The sequence below is a fragment of the Eutrigla gurnardus genome, assembly GCF_963514095.1.
Source record: "Eutrigla gurnardus genome assembly, chromosome: 22".
NCBI lineage: Eukaryota > Metazoa > Chordata > Actinopteri > Perciformes > Triglidae > Eutrigla > Eutrigla gurnardus.
Window position 1 is genome coordinate 12,169,572 of NC_139933.1, and position 17,476 is coordinate 12,187,047.

The following is a 17,476-nucleotide window of genomic DNA, read 5'->3' on the forward strand; positions in this document are numbered from 1 at the left end:
CCATTTCTTAAAGTTTCAGCTGCAGGAAATGTCTACGGTAAAAGTTCTGTGCCGCCGAAAACACTAGGTGGCGTAACAGTGGATTCTACATGACAGCGTCGCTCGGGAGATTCGACGAAGAAGAAAAAAGATACACACGTGATCTTCATTCACCAATCAGAACGGTCCAAGCGAACGTTCGCCCAAATTTGAAAATATCCTTTAGCTCGGTGGCTTTGACAAACTGGTTTTAGCTAAAGTAATTTACGCTACATACAATGGACCCCTTAAACGAAGATGATATCAAAATGTACTTTTACGAGAACAGACTGAAAACCTTCGGGGGATGGCCATTCGACGAAGACTGTTCGTGTACCCCGGAGAACGTGAGTGAACGTTTAAAAACAGCTCGACGTTTGCCACAAGGCGATCGCGAGCTAACAACAGTTAGCTTCGCTAAAGTGCTAAAAAAGAATGTGTCGTCTTCAAATAGCTCGTTTTGTTTAACAGTTCTTAAAACAAGGATACTCTATTTGCGACCGTATAGACCTAAAAGCAAACCCTCAAAGCTGAAATGAACTGGTATTTTAGAGCCTGCACAAAGTATTGTTTTCGTAACATTCATTTTGTAGCTCCTCCTTTTAATCATTTGGTCTATAAAATGTTAGAAAATAGGGAAATTATCACATTTACTCAAAGTTCAAGAATCTTCAAAGATGATTTTGCCTGACAGATGGTACAAAACATATTCATCACATTTGAAAAACTGTAACTAGACTTTGTTTCTTGAAAAACAAATTACTTGATTAATAGATTATCAAAATAGCTGACAATTAATTATCCATAGAGTTTCTGATGACTTATTCTTTAAGTTGGACATTTTTGCTTAGTAATAAAATATTTATTGCTTGTTGATTATTTTCCTGAACATTAACTCATGTTTTCAACCTATACAGCTACAAAGGATGTTGTCATGTGGTCTGTCTGTTCATTCGTATCCCCAGATGGCCCAAGCTGGCTTCATTCACACCCCTTCAGAGAACAGCCCAGATGTTGCCATTTGTTTCTTCTGCCTGAAAGAGCTGGAGGGCTGGGAGCCTGAGGATGACCCAATGTAAGATAATCACATCACAAGGCTCATGATTAACCAATGATAAGTAAAAGGACAGGAGATGTACGACGTTTAAATTCTTTCTCTAATCTTATTCTCTGGAGAAATATGTTGATTTGGTAACGAATGTAATATGACTCAGTGGAGTAAAAAGACGAAGCTCACAACAAGCAACGGCACAGTTATGAAAACTAATGGTGAAGTCAGTAAAATATCCAGAGATGTAATATTGCACTTCCATAAAGTTAGGGTGCTTATAAGAGAAATATATAACAAAAAATGGTCCAAGGCAAATACTTATATTTTTATTATTATTGGTCCAGAAAAATGCATCCCATAGTCATACTCAATCATCACAAAGGTCTTTTTTCCCCCTCAGACTTCAGAAATATTAAGAAGACATATATAACTGTTTTTCAGGCTGGGTTGTACACCGCACGATGAATACATGACCTTTTATGTAGATTAATGTGTGGAATGATATGTAAAGCATATGTCCCTTTTTAAGTGTCTTCCATTTGGCGTTTGTGTGAGTTTACTGTATTTCTCTGCTCTGCTTCCAGTCAAATATTTCACTGTATAATTCATAAGACTTCCCTCCCTGGTGTGTAACAATTTTTCAGTGTTTGTGAATGATTCACCAGCACTTCAGGCATCTGCAGCCTTTGTAACTGTTCATATTTACTTTATATTCATGGTCATAGAAATGGAAACATTACTGTGAAATTGCTGCTGTTGAACTTAACAATATTTGGTGTGTATTATTCATTGGTAGTGCTTACCGGCTGTTTTCACCACAGCAAGCGGACTTGTATCGGACACCAGACTGTTTATTTCTAAGCAGAAATCTTAAGGATGTGGTCGTTGAAATTAAATATTTGTGTCTTTATCATCATTATCTTGTTTTGTTGCCAGAAAGGAGCACACATCCCATTCACCATCCTGCCACTTCATCGCCCTGAAGAAGAAAGTAGAAGAGCTGAGTGTGGAGGAATTCTTCAAACTGCAGAAGGAGAGGCACAAGTTCATCATCGTACGTTCTTCAGAGAACTTAAAATCCCTACTTTGTAGCCACATTGTCGATTACTGTTTGTGAATGGAGAGAGGGGCCAGGGTTCATGAGAACAAAGCTGTGAATCCACACCTCCTCACAAAGCTGTGGGAAGGTGCCAGATTTTGAATGAATGCAGCTCAAGGCACTCTTCATCCTGCTGTGGCCTGTCTGCTCTCTCTGTCAGGCCTGTGATCCTCGGTACGCTGAGGGGGCCTGACAAAGCGGTGGGGTTTTACCTGGGAATTAGAACGGGGCTTCACACCCTGCTTATTGGCTGGAGGTTACACTCCCATGTGGGGTCCAAATGCGATTTGCTGACTCCCAGTTGAGTCCTGAATCCAGCAAAATCATAAGAAAAGAGAAAATACAGGCTGGATGGCTGGGCAAGATCTCTGCAGATCCTGACAACTCCACACTCTTCTAGTGGGTCATAATGATGGTTTAGAAGGATTATTTTGTTTTTAGGAAATTGCACATTATACCTTTTAAATCAATTGACAGTTTAATGTTGATTTAATGTTGCAGCCAACATCCTTTTCCAATCTATTCTTTCATCTTTTTGTTTTTTCCGTACACGTCTTAAACGTCAGCTAATTACACAGCTACGGTCAGTAAAATGGTAGAAATGTCTTGTGAAAACATTACGTCTGATCCCCGTTTCCATTTCCTCCACTCAGAACAAATCGTGTAACGAGGCCATCACCAAGTTTGAAGAGGCCGCCAAACTGAGAAGAGCGGGTATCATCAAGACAGCCATGGGCGAAGAGTGACACCATGACGGCTGCAGAAAGTGTGTGTGTGTGTGTGTGTGTGTGTGTGTGTGTGTGTGTGTGTGTGTGTGTGTGTGTGTGTGTGTGTGTGTGTGTGTGTGTGTGTGTGTGTGTGTGTGTGTGTGTGTGTGTGTGTGTGTGTGTGTGTGTGTGTGTGTGTGTGTGTGTGTGTGTCAGAGATAAACTAGCTGGTTTACTGCACTCTCTGTACTTTCCCCCCCCATTTTTCCTTTATTTCTTCAACTTTGAATGTTTTTTTTCTGTTGTGGTGTCATCTGTTTTTATTCATTAAACTCTAAACTTTCTACTTAACCTGTTCATTATTTGGGTGGGATGCACATGGGAAATATACTTATTGGGGTTGAGTCTGGAAATATGGGACTAGCGACAGGAAAGCTACTTTGGTGATGGTAATTTTGGCTTAATCTGTCCAGTGGTGCTCGTTTACCAACCCAGTGCAATTGTATTTTGTCTCTTATATGCTTTATTGCTTTCTCCCTCCATGTCTTGCGTCAACGTGTGCGTAAATCCAAGTCCCTCCCAGACGGAAGCTGCCGCTCAGCGAGGTTCCACTGGTGCAGCTGTGAGGCATGAGTCAACTGACCATCTCCATCCTGTAGATTAGAATTACAAAGCAGCGACTGTTAGACACTAGAATACTAGAATATTGTCGGGTTTTATTGCGCATCTCGTAATGATCGAGTCAACAGTTGAGAGAACGGGTCGACACTAGAAGATCCGCGTTACGCACGAGTTGGAGCCGTTCCGCGTTTAAACGCGCAGGATGAGGGTTACCTTCGGCTCTCTGGTGATCAAAGCCGGCGTCTGCGGGCTTCTGAGCTTCGCCTGTCTGGCCATTTCCCTGGGGACCGATTACTGGTTCATCATAGAGATGAATCCCATGAATATGAGCGACTTCGAGGACATGAGCTCCCACTCCGGACTGTGGCGCATCAATGAAGGTAAGCGACCTTTCCATAGGACGCTCTCTTAACGGTGGAGATATCAGGGCTGTGTTCCAAAGGAGTGCATGTGTGTATAACTCGGGCTTTTCATTGTGACATCCAGGTGGGAAGATGAACTCTATTGACTCTTTCACAGCTGACAACTCCAGGTACTCTGAGATGGAGCTGCACATGCTGAGTGAGTCTCATCATCGCTCTTCAACCCTGCTAATGAAGTTTAATATGCTAGACAGTCTAACTACAAGGTGTCCCATAATCCATCTGTGTTTTGTACAGACATGCACAGTGCAATCGTGGTGGTGCTTCCCCTCAGCATGGTCCTGTTGCTGTTGGGTGGTATCTGTGGACTGGTCAGCTCTCTGGCCCGGAGTCCTGTCCTCCTCACTGGCTCGGCCTCCTATTTCTTCATCTGCAGTAAGTTGATGTTCATTTCCTTCACTGAGGTCATAGTGGCTTCAAACATCCTCAAAAATCTACACTGTATGGATGCTCTCACAGCATGTGTTTCTATCCAGGCAACAATGCTGCTTTTGCCACATTTAAGATTCAACTGTGGTTGAAACATTATTGCCACAAAGTTGTAAGAAAGTCGTTAACAATGACATTTAAAAAATATATAAGAGTAATAGAGGGGTTTGCATTCAGGCAGTCCTGCTTTGGATCATTTACCTCAGTGTTAAATGAAAGCAGAGCCATCAGCGAGGGGCTTAGTGGAGCCAACTGTCGCAACACGTTATTGAAGATCATTTAATTAAAATGTGCACTGAGGAACAGGATACATCAGAAGTGATCTGACCCCTTATCAACACAGTGGTCTCTTTCACTATTCTTACCAGCATCTTATAGTCCATATTTTACTTCAAAATATGATTTGAACCCATTCATAAAAGAGAAGCCAACATTTCTCTTCGGAAGTAGAAACACACCTACTCTGAAGCTTTGTAAATATAATTTCTCCTAAAATGATGATGTGAGGGATGAAGACATAAGGAAAAAGACAACGAATCGTAATCTGAATATGCTAGACTGCATGTAAACGGGAAGATTCATGTATTATGTATTAATGTAAACGGCTTAGTAGGAATATTAAATAAACAGAAGATCACTGATCACAAATCAGATAAAGCAGGTACTCTTTTGGTTTGGATTATAAAATGGTCACAATCAATGTGGTGCTGATTTACGGGCGCACTCTCCAACCATACATAACATTTAATAACATTTAATGCCCTGATGGTAATATAGAAGAAAGTGGGACACTCTTAAAAGCTGGGGAGGGTTCGGTGAAATATATATGGCTGCATGTGGCAGTAAAGCAAGGCCATGTGGCCACCTGAGGCTGATCGGCTGTTTGATTTGGCCATATTCTAGTCTGAATGGGCAGGTGTGTGTGTTTTAGTGCGTGTCTGGACCAACTCTTGCTGTCGTTAAATCAGAAAGGCTTAATCCTGTACTCCATCTGATGGGATATGAGCTTTTATTGGTCATGCGGAGGCACCACAGTGAGCTAAATTTGCTTCTGAAATAATTGTAGCCCAAATTTGCATCTCTAACATTCTGTATTTCATCTTTCGTCTTCAATAACACAGAATAGGGGATATACTCAGTACCAATAAACAGACAAGAGATATGCCGATTATGTCTTTTAGAGGTTTTCTGTGAACGACGTTGTTAAAATCATAATCACTTTTTCATGCACCTTTAACTTCTAAATTATGTTCTAAATTATTTTCGACTTTCGTGCATCGTGCATGTCAAAAAATGGTGTAAAACAAAACATTTAAAAAAATTGATTTTATGTTGTAATTTGTTTGTAATTACTTAAATAAATATATAAACTTTTACTCCATTAAAACTTAATGATAATACTGAAGTTGCCTTAACCTAATAATATTCTTTATATGAATTAAATACCGTACCAAAATGAAGGGCATATGAAAAAAAAAAAATATATATATATTGCAGCAAGCTCAAAAACAGAAGTTTGGATTAGGAATATCAATGATTAGTTCAAATGGATAAATTCCTGACTCGGCACCACGATGACCTGCTTCCTGTGAAACCAGCATTCATGAAGACGTCTACAATTTGAAAGAGCTGACAGGAAATGCTGCTAACTGAAATAAAACAACCCCTAACAAGATTAAGACAACACTCCAAATATCGCCACAAAACGCCTTAACCCAGTTATCTGATCTTAGTGAAGAATATCGGAATAGGACGAATTAAATCAACATAACAGGATTACTCCTCGGTCTTTCAAATCAAACTTAATTCTTAGATTCACACCAGAGTTATTGTGGTGTGTTTTTTAGTCTGTGATCAAAGAATAAACATAGTTGGAAGTTAGATACAAAAGAAACTTGTTTTTGACCTATTTGTTCCTTTTAAGCTGCTGCCTGACGCTTGACGTGATCCTTATTTTACTTTCAAACCTATTGAGGGAGATAGATAGATTACTGTTAACCGTGTTACACTATTATGTTAATCTGGATATTTACAGTAATCAATTTATAGGTCTGCACTTAAACGTGGTGGCTGAGCATCTGGTAGAGCTGCTCTCCTGCCAGCTGACCTCTATAAAGACCATGTGATGGATAAACACTTATTCAAAAAGACCCCTTATGTCCTCCCTCTAACAAGCAGCACATGGCAATGTGTGGAATAGAAAAACAGCTTGAATTAGATTGTCAGCTATCTTGTGAACTTGTTGACTGTCCGACTTTTAAACCACCCTTTCATCCCCGGCCTATAAGCAAGGCATGTCTTTGTTCTGTTGTCTTTCTTCCGTTCTTAAAATGACGTAATTAAAATGCAATCTGTGGCGAGTATTCTGTGCATCCTCATCTGTGTTAATTAACCCCCACATACTAACAGGAAATGCAGGTTAACACCAAAAGTGAGGGTGAGAGTGAGATCATGCCTTATTACAAAGTTTGTGTGTATATATATACAGTATAAACATACACACCCATATGTATATATTAGTATAGAATATAGTATTTAGTATTAGTATTCTCTGTTAATTGCTTTGTTCTGTCTTGGTTTTAATGTCGCCACTTCTTTCCCCACCAACCATTAAAAAGCCTAATGGGGATTTGTCTGGCTTCCCTGCAGGGCCGTTCCATGCTTCCCTTGTATTTCATTTTTAGGGTAATTGCCATTCTGTCGAATGTTTCCTCTGAAATGAGGACATTTACAAAGTGCCTCCATGTTAACAAATAATCCACACTTATAATAAAAGCAGAAGTACACGGTGAGGCGTCATTAATATTGTGTCGCTGACCCACAAACATTAATGTTATTGCAATATAAAAGTACTGAAGAGCTGTAAAGCACAGTAACGGGACCAGGCGAACAAGCATGCTAACGTTTGCTAATTATAGCTCTATACAGTACATGGGACTGCCATTAGTTTTGCAGGTATTGATCATAAACACAGGTATTGGACCAATTGACATTTTGACCTGAATGCTTGTTTAATATTTCATGGCAATCCATCCGTAAATTGTGGATATTTTGTCTGGACCAAAGTAGTGGACAAGCCGACAGATACACCAAGCCACCCGAGATATAAATGCCCACCATCATGCCAGTTTGCTTAACTAAAAACAGCCCAAACCCCAATGATATACATTTTTCCATCACACATGATAACTAAGACTAAAATCTTCACATTTCAGAAGCCAGGAGCAGTAAATTTTATTTAATTTATGCTCAATTTAAACAATTTATTATCATAATTGTTGCTGAATACGTCCTGTCAGTCCACCCATCAATGTTCCAGCAGTAGTAGCACTAGTAGTGGTAAAAGTAGTCCTTTCTATATGCACAACAACACAACTAAACATGCAGTTTCCGGCCCCTCTGTTTGTGTTCCTCTGCATAAAAATGAGACCTCAGATGCTGCCTCCCGCCTTCTCTGAGCCTGTAGCACCTCTGGGTGTAATCGTGATAAAATGATTATTAGTTCCCGCCCTGGGCACTCAGCTTGCATCCCCTTAAAACCAGTAGCAAGCCATCAACATTTAAAAGGTTGCCAATAGCAACCCTATAAAACTTGCGAGGGTGGCGCGGGCTTGTGCGTGTCTCAGTGGTCTCCGAGGACTCCGACGTTGTGTAAGCAGAAGAGACATCAGTACATTTCCTGTCTCACAATATTTTGGGGAGCTAATGGCATGGTGTTATCGCCGGGGTGGTTGATGAGCTCTCAGCGTGGAACTCTGAGTGGTTCGCTCGTAATTGCTGGGGCGCAGCGCCATGAGTGTTTGAGCCTAAAAACATCAATATATCTAAAACGTTTTCCAATGAACAGATGGATGAGATAATGAGCAATGCACTGATTTCCGTCTGTTTTTCCTGAGTATTGTGTGTGCAATGCGTTTGTCTCCAGGTCTGCCGACCCTGTGCGGCGTGAGCCTCTACATGGTCTACTCGTACCAGGCCCTGGCTGAGACGGAGAGGCAGGTGGGGCCGGAGGACATGGCTCATTTCCGCACCTCCTTCGGCTGGTCTCTGGGTCTGGCCTGGCTCTCCTACGGCCTGGAGCTCCTCACCGGGGTCCTGCTGCTGGTGGCTGCACGGCTGGTCAAGCTGCAGCACAGCAGCCCCACCATGGCCTGACACCAGCCTCCACAGTGGATCCGATGCGTGTGTCTGCATGTGTTGCAGGAATGTGGTTCTGCCTTTAGAACAAGGTAACAAACAATAGCTGGATGCTATTAAGAGGCTTTCACCAAATACACGTGTTGAACTAAAGATGCTTTGGACCATTTTAAAAGAGTGTTTTAGACATTCAATGTGCTTAAATCTGCTTCAGGTTGCAGGGAGTAACGTGAAGTGGTGGACTTCTTGTGAGTTAAATTTGACCAAGTGTGCACTCTTGTGGTCAGAAATGAAGTGGCTGCTTGTATGCACCGCCGGTGCAGCTGACCATGCTTATTGTCATACAGTAGAAATGTAATCTGAGGAGCTCACAGTGAAAAATCATTTAATATTGTGCAAATTTCTAATCATGCCGATGAACTTGATATAAGCTGATGTTTGGTTCTTTGTTGCTTTTGAATGTTCAGTGTTACGGCACCATACGTTAAACCTTAACATTGTTGTATATAACATGTTTTTCGATTTAAAATGTGTAATAAATATTTGTTCCAAGTGACTGCAGCGTTAAAAAATGTTGATCCCATTGATCTTCCCGTTTAAATCTCCGAGTACAAACTGTTCCCATGTGCCTTTAGTACCAGAGCCAGTGTCCCTGTAGCCCTGTAAACGGCAACATTTAAACACAAAAATAACCTAAAAATAGACTATTTTAGCTAAAAATATGTTCAGGGCTTACAATAGCAGCTTTTATGACAGCGAGATTTTGTTTCTATTCTTGACTTGGCAGCAGTAGCTGGCAGAGTGGGTCCTGCTGCTGTCACCCATTCACTGCATCTCTTCAGAAAAACATATCACCAAATACGTTTTCTTTTTTTAGACGTTCCTATAGCAACCTAAACATCCTGTGTGTCCACGAGGGAGTGGGTGTGAAATTCTGTTCTGCTTCACTGCACAAGCAGCTACAGAAACATATATTTTCACCATCAGATGAACTTCATGTATCTCCAAAATGTAAGATTTGAACTAAATCAGGGAAATTGGGTGTTCACAACAGCAGCTATACTGTATGTCGGCATTCTAATACACTAAAAAAAAGCTCCTCTTCTTAGCGTTCCAGCTTGCATCTGGTCTTTACTCGCCGTACACTGTTCCAGATTGTAAATAATTACAGCAACATGGTCCTCTGAAAGAAAATGTTCAAACTAATTGAGACGATCAGTGTTCCAATGAGTCGCTTTTAATTGGATGAGATCTTCCATGCTCTTTCAGGAACATCACAGTGCTTCTAGAAAACGCCGCAGACTGGCTGTCTGTTTATTTACAGAAATGAAGTCTCAGATATATAAAAACCAACTATACTCATTTCTTGATACAGTGTTTAAACAACAGGAAACGCTCGAAAAAGGTGAAGAATACATTCACTATCACTAAAAGTAACAACGCTGTAACGTCGGCCAGGACGGGTTTGACCCGCTCACGGCTGGTCCGTCATGTTGAAGGTTGAACAACATCCTAGAGACCAGCTCGTATTCCTGCATCTTTACTTCACTCATTGTGGACAGATGCCTGATTGCCCATTTTACATTCCACTTCTAACATTTTCATGCTGAATCATTTCAAAACACCACTAAACCAACTGTGTAATTTGAATTTTTACAGATTTTTAAGGCAAAGTGAGCCACATCTAAATGGCAGGGAAACACCGGTCTATTAGGCCTTTTAAGAAGAACTGCCTTTACAAAAGGACACATGAAATAAATAAATAAAATGTTCCTGGGAAGTGGAACTTCATTGTGTACGTGACGGATTGTTTCCACGTGGTCGGGAAGGAGCCTCCTTCACAGTGGAGGTGACTGGGTCATATTTGGTGCTTTGGCCGGTCGCTGGAATGAGAAGGGTCATCTGTTTTCTTGTCCTTAAATCTGAAGATGACGTTTAATAACGCAGGGCTTCCTTGAAAGTCTGTACGTTTTAACCCATTTCCATCGTGTTTTTCTGTTCACCACTTCACAGCCGTCATTCAGGACGGAGCACGACGGAGGAGATATCAGAGCTCTCTGCTCGGCGTCGGAACAAACCGATGTGTGATTTCACCTCCGATGATAATTCGACACACGCAGGTGCTTCTCAGTTTTGTTCTACGTCCACAATTTTTTCCCCAATGCTGCCACAGAAAATGTGCTTCCAGTGGTGTTTCTCCAAAGATTCAAAAAATAAAAGCAGAAGAAGAAAGAAGAGGGAGACGTCAGCCAGGCAGGCACACCTTCCCAGCAAACAGCAGTCCCACAATGGTGAAGAATATGGACAGGACGAAGAGCACGTAGGAGGAGCCCACCACTGTGTTGTTGGGGAGTTTATACGGCTGCCCTCCAACCTCGTTGATGTAGAAGCCGATGGGGAATATGAGAGCAGCCATGCAGAACAGGACCACTGTGACAGAGAAGAAGAGAGAATGACGATTAAAGAGGGACCGCAGACGTTTTCATGAAAAAAACACCACTCAGCCTAAAATAATCACTTTTTCATGTCACCCCAAAACACTTCTTTACCACCTTTTTAAAGGCAGCTTTCAGAGATTAAAATGTGTGACTGATGGTCTACTCGTGAGAACCCGCTTCACATTATTCCATTTTTAGAGCCATGTGAAGTGCAGCTCCTTCCCGAGGCCTCTCTAATAGACCAGCTCTGTCTCTTCCCTGTAAAAATAGAAACCAGCCCATCAATTAGAGCTGATCCACAGTCACTTTGTCCACATTTTCATAATTACCAGACTAAAAGCTTTGCTGGAATTCTGATGTCGAGGTAAGCCCCATTTATTTCACAAGAGATTCACAAGTAGACATTTCAGAAACTACAGTGGGCAGTTAGGTTCTGACCCTGATCGGTACTTCAGCGCATGTTTTAGTGTATTAAAGCAAAATATGTGAATAAATCCTGTTACATAACAGCCGCAAACTGGACATAGAACTATTATGTTTATAGTTGCTGAGGCTGCCTGTGTTTTGCTCTCAACTTTAAGTTTGTCACTTCCTGTTGGCTTGTCCTTGGTCCTTAAATAAAGAGAGGAAAATCAATTCTGTCTATAGGTATATGATGGCAATGCATTAATATAATAACGTGTACACTGTTGATTCAAAGAGAGCTGGGTATGATGTAGGAGGATGACGGCGGACACCTACTCCCTGTGAAGGCGATCCAGCGGGCGTACCGGGCGGCCTCGCGGCGCCAGCGTGACATCACCAGCAGGCCGCAGGTGACGGTGAGGGAAATGATGCCCAGGATGATGAAGAAGAGGGTGGTGATCCACTCTGGGGGCAGCTGCGGGGGGATGCAGGTCCGGTCTCTGCCGTGGATGGTCTGGCACTGGCGGACCAGACCCACGGTCAGAGAGCCTGGATGGAGACAGAGAAACAGGACACAGCAGAAGGTAAACACGTGTGTTAGTCCGGTCAACCGTATACGTTAAAGGACCATGAACACAAATGGCAAAATTAGAACAGTTGTGCTCGTTTCACTGATGAGATTTCTCTCTTGTGTTTTTGCCTGTGTGGGTGGGGCTCGCTTGGAAAAACATCATGTCTGGATTTAGCAACATGTGAATGAAAATCAGATGAAAGTGGTGAGGTGGTTTGTTTCTGTTACCAGGCCAACATCAATCACGTGTGATCAAAGCACATCCTGATTTTTATTTTTTATTTTTACTGCTCCTAATGAAACAAAGGCCTCGGGATGTTTTTTTCTGAACTCTAAAGCTTCATTGTTGCTTATTTAGTCATTGGTCTTCAAAACTGCGCAACAGATTTCTTTGGCCACCAGGGGGCAGTGGAAACAAGTCGTGAATACAACATGGGAATGATGCAGGACCGGGTTTCTAACCATACAAAGCTTAATGAAAATGGGTGACGTATTGCTTCAAGCTTTTGACCAATCATATCTGTAATTGATTACATATTTCTTTCTCAGTAATTGTAAAATTTTTTCACTAGTTTGTTCATATGTTGACTGTAACTGTAAGACTGTGATGATGACCTCCCAGGAGTCCCTCTGATTCCCCACAGTGACCAGGGCTGAGGAACCTGCTGGTATGGAAACAGTCTGATGGGCATGGTGCCATCGTGCTCAGGTTCTGGCATGAACCCCCAAAGCATCAGCGAGAGAGAAAGCGTACGATGTAAGAAATGAAGAGATCAATGACCCAACATCAGATGGCAAGTCATCTGACGGCCTTCGGTCCCACAGAGCCCGGTGGGCGCTGTGATGTCAGGTAGGAGCAAATAAACACACACCAACAGAGACCGCATCTGCTCAACCCGGCATCCAGTCTGACTACATACAGCACATAAATGCAGAATTAAATCCTCCCACACCTTCATCTATTCTTTTGTCTCCCTCCTTTTTTCTTTCTTATTATCCTCAGTGAGCAGTTAACGGCTGCAGAGCAGACAGAAGAAAAAGGAGCTTTAAACTTTTTATGGATTTATTGAGGGCGATTTAAACCCATCGACTGTAGAATTAACAGAATTGTACAAGTAACCAATATCACAAAGAGTGCAGGAAAAACACAGGGAAGCACTGCTTCTGAATAAACACCTGGTACTCCATCAAGATCTCTCAATTTACTGTTCACTATTTTTAATATATATAATATGCAAAATGTGTACCATTCAAATTATGGACCTGAGAAAAATACACAACAAAAGGGACAACAGATTTTATGAACGCTCATAATGCCACTCCCATATCCATCAGCCCTTTAAATATTTATTATGAAATGGCTTGAGTTCCTGATCAGGGATAAAGTGCTGGGTGATGATACCAGGGCCAGGCTTTAGGGAACGTCAGACCTGAACCACATCCTCCTGCAGGCTGACCTATCCCCCAATACACAGGAGGATATCCTGTTCCCTTTCAACACATCCTTTCATACCGCAGGGTGGAGGACAACATACATAGTGCCTTCATTTCCCTGCATACTGGACTGTGGAAAGTGGCTTTTGTTTTTAAAGAAAATAGAGCCAGCATAGGAAAGCAGTATATTAATCATTTTACTGTACTTATACCACAACAACTGTATTTGTCTGGGTGCTTCAGGTATAAGGAAATGGCCTTTTATATTATGGAACATTGTATGGAACGCAATAAGCCAGAATAGAAATTTGCGATAGCTGACAACACCAATCTTTAGCTCAAAGATTAGTAATTTTTTACATGAAATGTCCATGATGGTCTTACAAAACCAAGTGTGAGCGTGTGCCTTATACAAGTGGCCAACCGAAGCCTGTACTTAACCAACGCTGCGTAAACTCTAACACTCTCCTTCAAATCTCTCAACACCAAACTTACACAAACGCACAAGGGCACACGCTGGCATGCGACCTTGTGGGAGGCGGAAAAGCACGAGGAATGTTGGCATGTTGGTGTCATCACAGCAGCTATAATGAGTGTAAGTGTTGCCATAACCCACGGCGTGATTCCAAATGACCGAGATGAATATGGAAGTGCACGTTCAGAGCGAGCGTGGTCTTTTTATATCATCGCTATTATGTTATTACAACAATTGTATTCAATATTTTGCTTGGTGTTAACTTAATGTAACGCAGCTGAGAGCAAAAAGACTTTCATTCTTACTACGTCTCCACTGAGCATTCAAAGTAAAACACGTCACGACTGAGCTCGAGGAACGCTATTCCTCCAGGTGGTACGCTCCCAGTAGGCCTAATTAAAAAGTCCCACTTCGTCATTTCCAGACAACACTTCCTGCCTTCAGGTAATTGCTATTCGGCTAATTTAACAAGAACAGAAAAGCTTTTTTGTACAGTAAGTACAGTCATTTCACACCATTGTTAACTAACGGGAGGTGAAACCTGGGAGTTGATTGGAACTACAGTCAATGTTGTGCTGTGATGAATTAGAGACAAAGATTTGGGGCATGGTTACTCATTTAATTATGCAACAAAAAACACTGCTTGTTATGTAGTCAACCTGCAGCAGCAGTCGGTATTTTTACAACAAATTAAATCCTGTAACAATCTGTTGGCATGGCGATTGCACGCTTATCTCTGCTCCACTGATGGAAGCTGAGGAAAACCTCGGCAGCTGTGCATATTATGTAGTGATGCTGTTTGTTGCATCAGTTTGAGTCAATGTTTAGCTTTTGGACTTTAGATCTGAATATTACTGTGTTGTAATAACCAGGGAGGCGGTGGGATTTGGTAAATGCCTGTATGCAGTGCATTAGTTCTAGGGACGACTGTACAATCATGACATTTGCCTTCCTTAAAATGATCATTATTGGCTTTAAAAGGATCATATAGGTGATAACAACAGTTGTTTTGTTATGCTTTAATAGAACAGCAATCGTGATCAAATCATCAGTAGACTTAAATGTAGGATTGCCCTTCAGACACACACTTTTGCCCCTGGCGGTGGATTATACATGTATTTAAACATAATCCTTTATAAGTCCCATTTCAAATCTCATCAAAGTATTAAATTTGATTTGTGCAAAGTTAAAGGGAACTCCGTCAATGTTACTCATCAAAGTCAATTTACAGGAGTTATGGGAGTTCTATTGTAAATGTGGAAAGAGAAAAACAAAGTTGTTTTGTGGCTCCAGAGGAAATCTGATAAATTGCCCATTGATATGTAATTATTATGGAGGTGTGGAGTTGGACAGAAGTGAGGATACCAGACCTCTGTAGCCTGCTCCTCATCTCTGTTTGAGGCTCGAAGCTACATTAGCAGCTATTTGCATAATAGGTAGGTTGCATCGTGGGTGATGTAGGCACAAGGAATAAAAGAGACATCTTTGCATAGATTTTGAACCCTTCAACTATACATTTTCATTCAAATATGGCAAAAATCTCGATTGGTCCCCACGACAACCATGTTGGAGCCTTCCTTCAGACCAGATACAAACACAGACCATCCCCGTGTCAAAATAACACAAACCAGTAAAGCAAGAAGCTGATAGAGAAAATTAGTTTTAGGATCTATAATGACTCAGCATATATCTACAGTATGTGTTGATAGACTGTATGTAAGACATCGTCATCGTGGCATCACCATCGGTTTCTGGACTACGGTTTTGAAGCCTTGAGATCGGCAATTTGGCTGTCGCCATCTTGGATCTTTGCAACCAGTGAACAGAAGTGACCATATTTGGGTTACGGAGGAGCGACGGGTGGATCTGACTTAAAGGCTTCAAAGCATTGGGTGATGTCACGTGATGACAACGTCCACTTCTGATATACAGTCTAGGGGATCAACCTGCACTAGATGGGACACAGGAGGGCAGTGTGCAGGACTCTGGTGGGACTACAGGATGTCTAGGACTCTAGTTTACATCAATGATGTGTGATGCACAAACATACTCGGGGATGATGAACAATGTTAACTGCTGTTTCAAATTTAAAGAAAATGCATGACAGGAATGCACTTCTGCTTTTGTTTAGTTTGTCATGTTTTCTTGTGTAGCAAATGAACATCCAACATGAGCATTTGAACAGAGAGGTGACACAGCTGGCACTTTTCTATTAAAACCTCCAGACTTCTGGTTCTTTTTTTACGTTTCTGTCCAATTCTCTCAAACTGGGATTCATAACCCGGGCTGGGGAATCTCCAACGGGTCCCAAAATGAATCTGGGTGACCACCAACTAAAACAAAAACCTGTGATCTAACATTCAGAGTCCACAAGACAACTGTTGCTTTTAAGTGTCTTATGAAAACTTTACTGACTTTACAGATTTGATGTTGTTTTACATTCAGGGTTTCCTCAGTGATATCCAACAAACTGGTCGCCCATTAGGGCGCAGCAGCGGGACAAAGTGCAACAACAACAACAACAACCACCTACCAGCTGATTCCCCGGTGCTGATCCAGTCCGGGTTGACGATGCTGGCGATGGCGAAGATGTCTGCAGCGAGGAAGAGGCATCCTGAAATCACGGTGAGTTTATCCATGTCGGTGGACCCGGGTGGAGGTCAGAGTGGTTTTGTGTCCCCTTAAAGGGAGGCGGGACATTCGGAAGTCACTATCCTAAAGCCAGCATTGGGGAACTTGATCGTGAAGAGGGGGTCTTGATCCACCAGTCGTCCGAACATCGTGTTAAGAGACCAAGGCGGTAAAACGAGCAGGACGTTCCCATCAAAAACACCCCCTTTCATTTAGTCCTCCAACAGGCGACGCCTGACCCGACCTGCTGGCCCTTCTCCAGCCCCGGAGGAGAGGGTCGCTGCCCGGGCTCATGGATCACTTAGCTCCGGATGCTCCACCACATCCCGGCGACAGCGTTGCAGAAAGCGAGTAAAACGTTAAATCTCCAGCGGTGCAAACGGATTCATGCATGCGGTCGACTTGTTTCCTGAGTGTGCGGAGTCCCGGAGCTCTCTCCCCCCATATGGAAGCTTTTTCTTCCCCCTGGACGCCCGCAGACGGAAATAGCCGCCCATGCTCACAGTCGGAGCGCGTTTATCTCGGCGCTGACGCTCATGTGCTAAATATAATCAGTTAACCCGTTAAAAAAAACACCCAATGAAACGCACAGCAAGGGTGTTTTCTGCAAGACGGCGCTGTCCTCTCAGCGATGAACAGGAACGTTCAGCCTGCTCGCATCTCCATGTCTGTAGTGAAGAATTCTCGCGAGAAAATGTGTAAAACGCTGACGCTCCTGGTACTTTTTTTTTTTTCCAACATCAACATAAATTATGCATCGGTGAAGATTTACATTATTTTCTAAAACATGTCATCTCGTGTTAAATCTAAAATGATAAAAAAAAAAAAATCTCAACTCGTGTCCACTTGTCTGCTGTCTGAGCTTTTGACTGTATTACATGGTCTTCATTCATAGTTTCCATATAACTGCAGACTGATTGGAGCGCTTCACTGGACTGATGAACTTTATTCAGTCTAGAACTCCAGAACAAGCAACAGATTCATGCATTCTTGGCATTACGAATACGAACACGTATTTCAGCAAAAAAGACTGAACTC

The 17,476-nt window shown here is 42.1% G+C and overlaps 3 protein-coding genes across 3 annotated transcripts; 2 read left to right on the forward strand and 1 right to left on the reverse strand.

The window, feature by feature from the left end:
* The first annotated feature begins 182 nt into the window (after window positions 1-182).
* Window positions 183-3,194, forward strand: birc5a (baculoviral IAP repeat containing 5a). Its single transcript, XM_084040259.1, has 4 exons — window positions 183-365; window positions 984-1,093; window positions 2,006-2,123; window positions 2,822-3,194. Exons 1-4 carry the CDS (start codon window positions 258-260, stop codon window positions 2,912-2,914), a joined length of 429 nt encoding a protein of 142 aa, XP_083896385.1. The 5' UTR covers window positions 183-257; the 3' UTR covers window positions 2,915-3,194.
* Window positions 3,195-3,501: 307 nt separating this feature from the next.
* Window positions 3,502-8,990, forward strand: tmem235b (transmembrane protein 235b). Its single transcript, XM_084040141.1, has 4 exons — window positions 3,502-3,876; window positions 3,983-4,057; window positions 4,156-4,293; window positions 8,273-8,990. Exons 1-4 carry the CDS (start codon window positions 3,699-3,701, stop codon window positions 8,500-8,502), a joined length of 621 nt encoding a protein of 206 aa, XP_083896267.1. The 5' UTR covers window positions 3,502-3,698; the 3' UTR covers window positions 8,503-8,990.
* Window positions 8,991-9,710: 720 nt separating this feature from the next.
* Window positions 9,711-17,049, reverse strand: LOC311008518 (modulator of smoothened protein-like). Its single transcript, XM_084002210.1, has 3 exons — window positions 16,341-17,049; window positions 11,664-11,876; window positions 9,711-10,914 (listed from the first exon to the last, which is right to left on the reverse strand). The coding sequence occupies exons 1-3, from the start codon at window positions 16,444-16,446 to the stop codon at window positions 10,730-10,732; spliced, it is 504 nt and encodes a 167-aa protein (XP_083858336.1). The 5' UTR covers window positions 16,447-17,049; the 3' UTR covers window positions 9,711-10,729.
* Window positions 17,050-17,476: the final 427 nt, after the last annotated feature.

Bases quoted from the DNA above. Each gene is read 5' to 3' on its own strand.
- birc5a (XM_084040259.1), top strand. From the start codon at position 258: ATGGACCCCTTAAACGAAGATGATATCAAAATGTACTTTTACGAGAAC. The intron at 366-983 runs GTGAGTGAACGT...TCGTATCCCCAG, and splicing joins GTTCGTGTACCCCGGAGAAC to ATGGCCCAAGCTGGCTTCAT. The intron at 1,094-2,005 runs GTAAGATAATCA...TTTTGTTGCCAG, and splicing joins GAGCCTGAGGATGACCCAAT to AAAGGAGCACACATCCCATT.
- tmem235b (XM_084040141.1), top strand. From the start codon at position 3,699: ATGAGGGTTACCTTCGGCTCTCTGGTGATCAAAGCCGGCGTCTGCGGG. The intron at 3,877-3,982 runs GTAAGCGACCTT...TGTGACATCCAG, and splicing joins ACTGTGGCGCATCAATGAAG to GTGGGAAGATGAACTCTATT. The intron at 4,294-8,272 runs GTAAGTTGATGT...GTTTGTCTCCAG, and splicing joins CTCCTATTTCTTCATCTGCA to GTCTGCCGACCCTGTGCGGC.
- LOC311008518 (XM_084002210.1), bottom strand. From the start codon at position 16,446: ATGGATAAACTCACCGTGATTTCAGGATGCCTCTTCCTCGCTGCAGAC. The intron at 11,877-16,340 runs GTAGGTGGTTGT...GTCTCCATCCAG, and splicing joins CAGCACCGGGGAATCAGCTG to GCTCTCTGACCGTGGGTCTG. The intron at 10,915-11,663 runs GTAGGTGTCCGC...TCTCTGTCACAG, and splicing joins CTGGATCGCCTTCACAGGGA to TGGTCCTGTTCTGCATGGCT.